Source organism: Strix uralensis, chromosome 9, assembly GCF_047716275.1.
Source record: "Strix uralensis isolate ZFMK-TIS-50842 chromosome 9, bStrUra1, whole genome shotgun sequence".
Lineage (NCBI taxonomy): Eukaryota > Metazoa > Chordata > Aves > Strigiformes > Strigidae > Strix > Strix uralensis.
In genome coordinates this window covers 14,949,754-14,962,727 of record NC_133980.1, presented here as the reverse complement: position 1 = coordinate 14,962,727, position 12,974 = coordinate 14,949,754, and the positions used below count along the sequence as shown (strand labels likewise).

General features: G+C 37.2%; 1 protein-coding gene across 4 annotated transcripts in view; it reads left to right on the top strand.

The window, feature by feature from the left end:
- The window catches only part of ATP13A3 (ATPase 13A3), a 62,293-nt gene that overhangs the window by 10,648 nt on the left and 38,671 nt on the right, over positions 1-12,974 (top strand). For all 4 annotated transcript variants that reach the window (XR_012629986.1, XM_074877476.1, XM_074877477.1 and 1 more), the window contains exon 3: positions 12,396-12,489. Coding sequence is in view for 3 of the 4 variants with exons in the window: in XM_074877476.1 (XP_074733577.1) it covers positions 12,396-12,489 (94 nt within the window). In the remaining variant the exon portion in view is untranslated. The remainder of the gene's footprint in view (positions 1-12,395; positions 12,490-12,974) is intronic.

The following is a 12,974-nucleotide window of genomic DNA, read 5'->3' as shown; positions in this document are numbered from 1 at the left end:
ATAGCAGAACTGTGGAAGATGCTGGCAAAGATGATGATAAGTATGGGATGACCTCAGTAAGGGAAACTGTTAGTCCTTTCTGCATGGAGAGAAGAGGACTGAAGGGTGTGGGATAAAACAGTTTATAAAAGAATCATAGGTGGTAGGGAGGGAGTAAATAAGGCATGACTTCATTCCCCTTCAAATACAAACAAGTAGGAGGCTTCACATGAAACTAGTAGATGGAGGGTCAAAATAAGGAAAAAAATCCTTCCCCATGAACTCAGCAGTTCTTTGCAGAATGTTGGCAAGCTTAAAATGTGCCCCAAAATATTTTAAAAAATTAAGAAAAATCCACTTGGTATTAAATAAGATGATATGGTATTTGGCTCACGAAACTCTTGAACTGCAAGTCACTGGGACTGGAGAGAGTCTGCTGGGAAGTATCATTATAGGACTCTCCCTGTGATGTCTCCTTGACATCATCGCTGCTCTTCGGAATGCTTGGCTAAGTGCACATTTGGTCCAACCTTTCAGGGACTGTTATTTTGTTGCTCTATTAGCCTTCAGCCAGGCTTTCTATTCCTTGGTTTACTTTCATTCCGAGGGTAAAAGCTACCTAAGCACTCAATGTATGTGGAGGATTGTGGCAGTCCTTAACAGTGCTTCAGAAAGCTGACCTCTGTATATATAATGCTTAAGAAAAAACAAGGCTGATGGGGGAAATCTGAGTATGGTATCTGGACCAGAGGTATCTGAGAAGAGGCTACTTGTGAATACTTGGCTAGACAGTGGTGACATTTCAGTTAGTGAAGTCAGCATTTGAGGAAAGAGTGCTCCTTGATACATTTGTTGTACATTTAATGTACAACTAACTTTCCTCCTTACAGCAGAGAAGACTGATACATCTGAGTTACATCTCTTAGTACTGTTATAAAAAAGTTTATAGGCTAGGAAAGAAAAAAATTCCTAAAAAAAGTCACTCAAATGCTGATATAAATACTGCTCTAGACATGATATGTTAAAGAAGTTTTTAGGTAAGTGTGTGGGATAAAAGTTAACTATAACCAAAAGCTGTTGTTTATTGGGAGTCTGAAGACCTTTACTGACTGTCATCAGTGCTGATAAGATTGCAGCATTTGAAGGGAGATCACGTGTCAGATTTTTGCGGAGTCTGTTTCCATTATACAGAAGATGTCTCCTACTGCTGGTGCTGTGGAAATCATTCCCAAGGGGTGCTGCAAAGTATCATTTAGACTGAGCTATTTAAGGCAGTGATGAAACATATTGTAGCAGGCTGCTGTGAGTTCATTTAATTTCATGGATTGTAGAAGTCCTTCTCTGAGGGATAACTGTTTACTAAATTGCTAAAGATCTGGGTTTGTAGGACTGTTCTGAATGACTGGGACATAGCAGCTAGGTAGACGTGGGCCAAAGTTTACGTTACAGGCATGGAGGCATTGAATTAAATGTTACAGTCGTCCTGTACATGTGTTTTTTTGTTGTCTTTGTCAAACTTCTGTTCATGGCCATAGAGAGTGGAACTTTTCCCCTTGTTTTTCTCATCGTACCTCATGTGGTAGTTCTGAGAGTAAATTAATCATTTTCAGGAGCTAAGCTGTCAGGCTGTATAAATTCCTGTGCATAAGAAAGTTGTCCTCTACAGCAGTCTAATCTCTGAATGGAACTTGTTTACAGATTTTTCTGTTATTAGAATTTGATCAAGGCAAATAAATTGTCCTGCTTGACATCTTAAATTGTGTTAAATTATTTGATACAATCTTTAATTTTTAGTGTTGTTATATGATATTTAGAGTTTTAGCAATTTGTCATGCATAGTATTCTGTTGATTGGTGGGTTGGTTGTACACAAGAAGAGCTCTTTCTTTGAAGTGTTTCTGATCTAAGTAAAGTGAATGTACTTAAGGCTTTGTATCAATTTATTATGACTTTAAAAAAATTGCACTTTCAGTAAACATTAGAAAAAACACATTTAAGTGCTGAAGTTTAACCTATTTGCATGTATAGATCTTCTTACAGAATTAATTTTTAGAAGTGAGTATGATTTGGTGTTATTTCTGTTAATCTGGAAGATACTCTGCATTTAGCAGTCACATAGTTGAACTTAAAGAATCTTGAGGTTTTACATCACGACTTCAGGAAAGTGTAAAGAAGTACTACTGCTTTGTTTCAGAATGCTCTGCTGAAAGCAATGAAAGGTACTAAGTCATACCTACAATGGGAAAGAAAAGAAAGAAGCTAAAACAGATTGGTGGCTTATGATGAATATGACTGGTTCTCTTAACTGTGCTGTGGTCATAGCTGTATGCCAGCTATATGTGCTTTTGAGAAAAAAGTTAAATGTCTAAACTTTAGAGGAAAGTCCATCTCTTGTGATTAGTCTGGTTGTGCTCGATGATCTTGTAGGTGAACAGAAATTTTATTCAAATGTTCTTGTGCTAACCTCAGAAATATTTTCCAGGAATTTAAGAGGAAGAGGAAAAAAAGTCATTGCCTCCTTTTACTGAGCATCCATACTACAAAAGCAAATATATCCCAGGAAGCAGATACTCTACATTGCACAATAAGGCGGCAGCCACACAGGAAAGGTTGGGCTCTTGGCACAGCCCCTGAGGGGAAATGCTTCCTTGAAAGGACCCATTGTTGCTGGACCTGGGTCTTCAGACTCCCAATTCTCCACTAAAATAGTTGCAGTTCTCTTGGTGCTGGGATGGGGCATCTTTGCCATCTCCATTATCTGACCATAATAGTCTTGGTTATTTAATCAAATAGAAGGACTGAGTAAAGTTCACGCCCCATGCGAGAAAGGAACTGTCTTTTTGGAAACAGTTTCAGTGCTCAGCTATTGAAAACTCACGCTGGGTGTAATGGCGCCATGCCTTACCCAAGGAGTTTGAAACAGCTTAACTTTCTCTTCCAAGAATAAATAAAACATTTCATTGTCCCTGTTGTCAAAGTCTGTGAATTCTAACCCAAATGTCTAGTGTACTCTTCCAAGAGAGGAAAGAAACAATAAGCATCTAAAATAAATGTATGCTTTATTGGATTCCCTGACTGTGGGACAGATCTTCTTTCCCTCATGTCAGCCAGGTAGGAGATCCAGAAATCTAAAAAAGAAACAAGGAAAGACTGTATTTCTGTGTGCCTGAGAGTGGGAACAAGCTTTGGGCAATTTTGACTTTCGGTGCTTGATTTATCGGTTGAAAACTTTCATTAATGTAAATAGCTGCTGCTTGAAATAAGATAAATGAGATGCTGGGAAGGTTAGGTGGTGAAGTGCTCGACTAGTTGTCCTTGATATGAATGACTGCTTTCTAAAATTATCTTCTAACATGCCTTCAATCTGTGCATGTGCTGTTGCATTAAGAACAAATTTTTAAATGGTCTGAAAATAACAATCCAAAGACCAGTTAGAAAGTAAGTTTTGAGTATAGTATTGGCTATAGTACTTTGTTATGATGATGAATTGCGATACTGAGTTTATTGTTAGATGTAGAATTATCTTTCTTTAATGTAGCATGTATTCTACTATAAACATTGCAATTGCTATTGCAGCCTGCAAAAAGTATACTTTACAAAGAATACACTCTACAAATGTAAATACAATTTTGGTTTGGTGATTGTTGGATACAATGGTCTTCCTTAAGCCTAAACACAGAAACAAAAGCTTGTATTATAACAGAAAGCCCAAGATGGGAAGTGATAAAATAGGTATTGAGTGGAGGGCTTTGTTAAAATTTAGCTCGTGTACTTGTAAAATTTCCATGTATTCATTAAACTATTATGTCATTCTTATTGTTAGAGCTTGGTTAGTTGACTAAAGTGTTAAGCTTTGTTTGTAGTACAAATTATAACCTTAACTCCTTTCAAAATATAGCTGGAGGACTTTTGATCTTCCATAGTTCTCTTAGCTTGTATGTCTTCCCAAACATTTATTGTACATTATGTGGATAACTTCATATTTAAGGGTTCAGCCACAAGCTACTGGAGAACTGTAAATTGCATTGGTTTCCATTGATGTAAGGTGCATTTCTCCGATTGAAGGTGCTTCTCAAGGAGAGTATCTTTTGTGTTTGTAATGTGGACTACAAACTTGTAAAAATATTGATATGTTAAAATAATACTGAAAGCTTTAAAAAGAAACTTAAATGACACGTGTAAGCTCATCACCGTGTATGTTGGAGTAAAATGTGATAACCTTTGGTTTTTATGGTCAGAAAAACGTGATATCCCCAGACTTTTGGCTAAGCTGTGTGTCAGATATAAAGTGATCTGTTTCAGTTTTGAAGTGGTTTTTGAGTGACATGGCTTTCATACTTTGGGGGCAGAGGCAAAGACAGGCTCTCACACGTGGTGTGAGAAGTCTCTAGCGTTGTGCTGCAGCTCAGGTGTATGGATCCCTCCAAGTCCAGGGTTTAGCATAATGCCATCTGCCCCAAATCATGGCTGTGGTCCTAGATACCAAGTGGAGGTTGTCACTGTTGATGGGGCAACAGTGGTGCACATTAGAGGTGCAGAAATGCCTAGTACAGGGCACACCTGTGTTGATGAGTTCCTTGAAGACTGTAAGAATCCATAAAAAGGGACTTTGGAAGCTGTTTTCTTTGAGGAGATACTGGGACTAAGGAGTGAGGGATGGATGAATCCTGATAACAACAAGATGTCAGAACATGGATTTTATTCTTATAGCCTTTAAAATCGACTCCTACCATTTGTAACTGCAAGTCTGTTTAAAAATGGCCTTTTTAAAATTTTCAGTGACTGCAGGTCCTGCCAATCTTTCCAAAAGCAGCCAGTGGAGAAATTTTGGGAAGTAGTACCTTATTTTCATAGCTGCTGAAATAGGACCTCTTATGTAAAGGAGAAGAACGGGAAGATAAATATGGGAGTTATGTCCAAGACACTGTGGGCAGAAGCTTTGGTTTCAGCTCTTGAAAGCTTGAAATGTTCTGTTCCAGTTTGCTTATTTTTTTAATTGTGCAGCACGTTACGTGATACGGTTTGATAAGAATGTGCTCCTAAAAATATATTTTTTTACATCTTCTTAGCCTTATGTCCCTGTCCATTTATTTATTGGTACTATGCATTTTAAGTGAAGTCAGTGTTTTTAGATTCAGCTTTTCAGGTATTGTACTCACTGGCAGTTGGCATGGGCAGGAGCTGCAAGCTCAAGTAGTAATAGCTGATAAGACTTCCTTTTTTTTATAGCTCCATTTAAAAGTGTGCTTTTTCTAGAGTGTGGTCTGTTAAGCTATACCTAGAACTTCTTCCCTCGGCTGCTGGCAATTCTGACATCAGATTAAATGTTACACACACATTGAAAGTGGTGTATTGAGTGCAGCTTTGCATGGTCATTGCTGCCAAGTGTTGTGTAGACCAGGAGGTCTCATTAGCAGGATGGCAAAGGAGATTTTGGGTCAAGAACAGGTTTTTTACCTTTTTTTTTTTTTTTTTTCTGCTGTGAAATGTTTCTGTGATCTGGGGGAAAAGAGTTCTTAATCTTTCTGGAATAATTTTGAAGAAGCATTTTCACTATATTTTTACTGCTAGTAACTGGATAAGAGGTACTTTGTTTTACATGAATATGGGTATATTATAACATTCAAATTTTGAAATAGATTTAATATTCAGAACAACTTTTGGCATTTGGCCTGAGGTACAAGTGCAGAACTGTCTTCCAAAGCACTGTTTTCTTGGATGTGCCAAGTGCTGCTGTGCAGCACCTGATACACAGCCCTCGTAGGATGATGTGAAAAGCTGGCTTCTGTGGAGGGGCAAAAGAATACACTTCTCCTTTGGCTATGGCTTTGTAAAATTTACTGCCATTCTCTTCTGCTAATGGTCAACTGTAGCCCAGGCTGCATTTTCATCTTTCCTAAGAAATCTGATGTATTTTGAAACTGAATGTATTCTCAGAAGATAGTTTTATACCTTTTCCTGTCTGTTATTGCTCTTCCAGTTTGAGTACTACTTCAGTTTTTAATTTCATAACTGCTAGAATGTCAGAGATTGAGCATTCGTTGGTGTTCTGTAAATGTAAAGCAATTGCTTACTGCCTATAGGTCCATTGCATGAATGCTGAAAACCTTTACCATTAACGTGTGGAAAAAATGGACTTGGTTTGGTAACTGCTCTCGATGTGTGGGAATGGCGTGTTCCTGGAACAAGAATAAATCCTGGTGGTAAACGCTGCCTTTGTAATGTCTGTTACCTGTTAGGATGATTCCTTCTTGTGATAAAGGATTGGAGTATGGCTCTGAAGTGCAGAAACGTTTAATTTCTGAGTGACTAAAATAATGTTTGGCTTTATATTTTCAGAATAAATGTATTTTCTCTGTGGTCTGACAGCTAGTCAGGATACAGTTGAATTAAGATGTCTGTCTGCTATGCCAGGGGAACTATCTACAGTTAAGAACATACTTCAGATATTATTTAATTCAGAAATCTGAAAAGACTTACAGTGACATCAGGCCATTTAGAAATTTAATTTTCAACTCAAGAGCGGTGAAGTGTCTTGTCTCTTAGTGGAGGGTGAATTTATTGTAATTAAGTTCTGGAAAAGGATGTTTAGTCTTTCAGTAGCCCTTAAAGATACTGTAATGGATCCTTTTGGACCCAGGAGAGCCAGACGGGTCACTTAGACACTAGATCACATTTCAGGAATATGCTTTATGTTTGATCTATATCATGATCTTTTGCTGGACAGGTCAGTTGGGTTTTTTTGGTCTTAGTTATCTTCCTGTAGAAGTTTATGCCGCTTGGTTTATTTAATGACAATGATTATGTAGGGAGCTGAGGAAGATTGACTTAATGTCTGCACATAGGTGATTTTAAAATTTGGCCTCTTTCATGCATGTCTTGCTTTTCCTGTCTGCTTCGCTAGATCTTTTCATTAGCCCTTTGTGTTCTTACCGAAGCAGTGCTGGCTGATCCCTGTCTTGTACAGAAAAGTAACTTATTTCTGCAGTGTTCAAGTAGTGACCAAGTTACCTGTTTCAGCTTTGTAGCACTTGATCTCAAAGGTAGTCTAATTTGCTGTGTGCGATGGCTTCATTGTGCTCAGTGATAAACAGTAAAATGCTGAGAGAAATGTGTGTATTTTTTAACTGCCGTCTTTATCATCTATTAGCTCCTCAATATGAGTGTTGTCTTCACTCACAACATCTGTAATACAAGGAAGGGTTTGGTTAGAAGCATATATGTTTTTAGCTGGCCAGATAGTATCAGGACTCATGCATAGACCTGAGCGGTGAGACATGTCTGGTGAGACATTTGTGGTTTGAATAGAAGGAGCTGGAGCAGGCGGCTGATGCCTGGAAGCACAGCCTCCGTGCCAGCCCAGCCACAGTCTTGCAATTGTTCGGCCACACTGGAGGGAAGAGGGGGGAAAAAAAAAAAGGCATTCCAAGCAGTGCCAAATTTTCTTTGATATGTTAATCTTTTGATAACAGTTTGAAAAGCCCTTGGAGACTTTTTTTAGATTTTAGACAAAATAGTTCATTTGTCAGGACTTCCCTTGTAGATAGGGTCTTAGTTATTAAGAACTGCCTCACTAACTCATGATAACAAAAGCAAGTGCAGAGGACAGCTGCTGGACTGCTTGTTGGTAAGAGAAACTATTTTAGTTACCTCAGGATTTTTACAAATATCAGAAAAGAATAAAATAAGGAATGTTTAAGATACCAGTTTGTAAGTTTATTTACTTGCATATTTTAAGCAGATGAATAATGACAGAGCCTAAGTATATGTAAGAACTTGATAATTTTTTTAATGCATATCCTTACATGGATTTTACTAAAGACTTGAGCTTTCAAAATTATATTATCATCTGAGAAACTTGGTATTTAAGTTACCCAGTGACTGCAGGAGATCTCAAAAGTTTCTTCTTTTGTAATTAGTCTTTCTAGATCTTGGAATTTTTCTCTTGAAACTATAAAACTTCCAGTTAAACTGGAAAACTGAAAGAATAAACTGATGGCAACAAGGTATGTATTCTAAAGCAGAATTAGTTTAAGGATTATGATCTTGGGACAAATGTTGAGGAGAACAGAAGGAAGCTCTCTGCTTTCCACCCCCCAAATCAAACTTGAAGGGTAAAATTTGCACTGAACTAATTTGTTAATTATGCCAACTATTAGAAAACTGACTTCAGATAGGCTGGTAGTCCTTCAAAAGTGTGGTTTGCAGAACTCTTCAGGCTTACTGATTGAGACTTACTATAGTTCTTTCTTTAACAACATTTTCCTTAATAAATATACCATGGGTTCATGTGCACCTTTTACACTATTGCTACACAAATGTCTATTGCCTATGAATATTTTAGAATTGCTTGATATCAACAAATAGATCAACAAATAGATATTGGTGTAGTAATTCAGAAAAGGTGCAACTTCACTGTGAGGAATGCATGTAGTTTTAAGGTCTGTACACTGCTGTAACTTCTCCAGTGATCCAATTTGTGATCTACTTTAGCTCCAAAATAATACTTAAATCTGAAACTGGAGGTGCTGTCCTACTCGTAGCTACATACTCTTCAGGACAGAGGGAAATAGCAAATGCAGTTTAATTTAATTTTGATACATTTTTTTTTTATATAGTTGCAGATTTACTGTTTGAACTTGTGATTCAAATGTATCTCTTAGAAGTAGTTACACTTTGGACACTGTTCAGCTGATCACTGCACTATTTGTTAAATTTATACCTATGTTCTAAAATGTTGCAAGTGATTTCATCCTCTTAGTCTCAGTGGCAAACAGCGTTTCTTTTACAGACCTTTTTGATATTTCCTACTTTTCTGGCTCTTTGCTTAGCTATACAATAGTAGCTCAATGTGTAAAAATTATGTAAGCGGAGCGACAGTAACTTTCACCATTTCAATTGTTTTTGTCCCCTTTTTTCAAAAGGAATAAATAGTGCTTTTTGGTTGCTATTTTCAGTTTGTTAAAGAGGGAAAGGACTTCTCTAGCTATTCACTTCAGGGAACTTGTGACAGAGAGGCTGAGTGGCAGCCCTTGCATCAGAGGCACTTTATATTTGAATAGTCCTGAGTTTATGTTGCTCCTTTTGAGTGGATTTCAACCTCGCTTCAATTGGAATACTAGTAAAATGTCATACTCCCTTTTAGTATGAAAAGTCCAAGGCTTATATTTAAATACTGAATTAAATTTTCAAGTATTGAAATATTTCTAGTTTTCTACCACATTATAGAAAGAAGTAAAGATCAAATGCAGATTGCTAAAGTCTCCCTGAATTGGTGAGATGCTACTACTTCTTTATTCAGTCTGAAGCAAGCGGTCTGAAGTCACCTCCAGAGAGGGCAGCCCTGTGGAACCCATGGTGGTGGTGTTCAACCCCAACTTTCAGCAGGGCAGTGAGAAACAAACCCAAAGCAGTTATGTGTCTGAGCTCTTGATGATGAGCTTGGGCTGATGATGTACCAAAAGGGGTAAGATTGGAGAGCAAGTGCTGTTCATTGCTGAATAGTAATGATTTTCATGACCCATCAACTGAGGAAAGATCTCTAATGTTCTCTAATTTTAGAGATTTGAATTTGAGTTTAGTATGGAAAATTACAGGCAGTATGTAAAATATTGAGAATATATGCGCTAGTTGAAGGTTGCTCAGTGAATGAGTGTATAAAATAATGCAGATGGAGCTAATGATGTGAGTTAAAAATAGCCTCCTAATGCTCCTTGTGTATTCCCTGTGTGACTCTACCCAGCTGTTCAAAGAACTCAGTGAATCACAGGAATTATTGCTGGTGCTCTCAGTGCTGAGATTTCCCTTCATGCTTCTTCAGACCGACGGCTCGACACTCTTTACTAGCTGTGGAACAGCCCTAAATTAAAGTAATTGCACTTCTCTCTCATGCTGCCGCAGTGTCCCATAAGGTGCCTGTTCTGACGTGTTGGCCATATGGAAATCTCAGTTGAGATTGATTGATCTTGAAGCTGTTTGTATTTATTTTGCTGCCTGGTGCTTTCCTGTATCAAGTACAGTTGTTGCTAGATATGTTCATCAAGATTGGAGTTTTGCCTGCAGGCACTGTTTTTGATGTTGCAGTACGCTATAGTGGGGAAATGCATGTTTGTTTAAGAGCAGACTAGTTCAAGTATGATAAATCTAATAATTCTCTCATGGAGCTGTGAACTCTATTAGAAGTATAATTCTGTAAATACACAAAATTTTTTCTGTCTGCATGGCTTCTTGACTGAAAATGTGATTGTACGGTGTACATAAAGTTGTTTGATGTTATTAATTCAAAGATTGTTCTCAGGAGCTTTCTTAACAATCCTCTGTTGGTTTAGGACAGATTTGAACTGGTTTCATATATATATATATATCTATATCTTTCCCAAGATAAAAAGCTGTTTAGTGGAGAAAAGTGGCATTTTAAACAAAAATGTCATTTAGAACTTGCATGACTTGTGTAACAGATAAGGAAGTATCAGTGGTACACATCTTTTGGCTTAATTTCCAGATTAATCTGCAGTAAGAAAGGTATTCATAGTTCAGCGTTGGATAGTAATAGAAAATTTTCAGCTTAAAGCAAGGAGCATGTGAGCTGGTATTTCTATCAAAGAAGACAGTTGTTATCAAATTCGCATCCTTCCATACAGAACAAAATACAAACTGTATCAGGCACTCAGTTTATGAAGTGCCAAGTTGTTTTTCACCTGTGACTGAGGACTGTGTTGTGATACAGTTTTTTGGTTCAAGTGTGTGTTTCTTCCACTAGGAAGGACCTTATTCAGCAGTGAGAGTAGATGTCTGAGGAGACCCAGATTTGGGCAGCAACGGAAACCTTCTCTGTTGGGTTCCTGCTTCATTTGTTGGCTTAATTGGAAAGGAGGTGGTAGCTTGCAGAGAACACGTGAGGATATGATGATGTTGATAAACTGCAGGAGTTGGGAGGAAGGACCTTTTGAAGTTGGCAAGCTGGCATTGCTGCTGAATGTAAGTGCATGGATCCAGGGGCTGGCTTTGAGAGGATCTGACTTGAAGTCTGGTGATCTGATTTGTGAAAGTGTTGGGGAGTTAATGACAGCAAAGGACTTGGTAATGGTTGTGCTTTTATCATAATGCTACCTAGTACTAAGTATTTTGACTAGTGGCATCCTAGTCTTCAATGGACAGCTGAGCTGAAATTAAGTGGATGGCTTTCACCTTGATTTTTTTTTTTTTTTGGTAACAGCCTTCTGTCTGAAAAATGTCAATTACAATAACTACTTGTGCTATGACAGTGAATCTTTAATACCTGAGGACTGCTCATATGCTGTGGTAGTAAGTGCTGTCTTCAGAGAGAGAGATTATGTGCAGTAAATAAAAACAAAGGCTGTACAGTGTCAGTGCAGAGAATGATAGTTAATCCATGCCTTGGCAGGTGAGCACTGGCTATTCAGTGGTTTTAACTATGGTAGGTAGCCCTGTGGAAATTGAATATGGGTACATTAATTATAAATTGTATGCAATTAACATGTACAGTGGTGCCCAAGTGAAGGCTAGATACAATTTTAATTTCAAGAATTTAGCTTTTTGGCTTGGTATCTTTCATTTTCTTTGTTTATGTGATGTTGAAGCTTCTGATGAACCTTGTAGTATGTTGTAGCCTTTTATTTGTAGTTCTTCCCTATTGGAATAGGGATCTGTGTGCAATATGTTCATCTTGTAGACAACTTCATATTTTTTCATGCCTTGCCCTATTCATGAAACTTGTGATCATAATCGATACTCAAAGGACCCTTCAAGATTTGCAACTATAAGAGATTTACAATAAGAAGTGAACCAATTGATAAAGATTGAATGGTAAAAGAATTGGAAAGATGACCATTAAGCATATTTTGATTTAGAAATATTAAACTAGGGACTAAACATTTTTAGCATGTACTTTTTTTTTTCTTCAGATGAGAAATTCACATCTCAGGGGTACAATGTCTTTCCTTGTGGAGGATAGCCTGGCTTCTGAAAGCATCTGATTGGAGCTATTACAGTATAGAATGATAGAACTGTGTAATCTTGACCTACTTTTAAGCTTTTTTTTTTTGCAATTTTAATTTAGTTTCCATTGTGAAGTTTGTAGAACGTACCAAAACCTGTTTGCTGCATGTAGAATTAATTGTACAAAGTTAAATAGGTACAAGCTCTTTTTCCTCCTTCAGAGCCTGCTGTTTCTGCAATATTTCACTTGTATTCATCCAGTGTTCAATCTTAAAGCTTTACTAGAGCTCCTTGGGTCGTCACTACTGGACACTAGTATTGGTGCAAATTTAAGATCTGTATTAATATGTTGTCAGTGTGTTTTATGTGTATGCACTTACAGAAAATAACTCAAAACAACCTGGTAGTTAGGTATAAAATCAGTAATGTTGCTTCAATTTTTAATTTTTGTTGTTAAAGGTCTTCCATATCTCAAGTTGAGAAGTTCCATATCGTCCTAAACATGGAGAAAGAAGAAAAGAAATTTGTCAATAAAGCAGAGGAGGATGAGATGGTAATTAATTCTGTTTGTCTATTTTTATACAGTGAAAGAAACACTTTTATGGTTTTCTTTCTAAATGGGGCATAGTACACCAGGAAGTGGACTGTCTCAGTTTAAATGAATTTAGCAATTTTATAAGGTTACCCTTGATGATAATCTTTTGGTTAATACCAAAAATCTATCAATATCTATCAAATACCAGAAATCTAGTCTTGGTATGAGGAATGTTTTTGTTGAAAGCCTTTGCAAAGGTTTTGGGTTGGGTACCTTGAGGTCAGCAGTCCAACAGATGAAAGATTTTGGTACTTAAACAGCTTTTTGTTTTTTAAAGGAAAATGGCAGCAAAGTGTTTTTGTTTTTTTCTTTCTTTTCTGCAAATCTTAAGAGCTTTTTTCTTGTCATTTAAAACAGGTTAACGCTTCATAATCTACTCTGCATACTCTTGCATATTCATATTTATGCAAGTAAGACCCACTCCCTAAAACATGGCAAGCAGT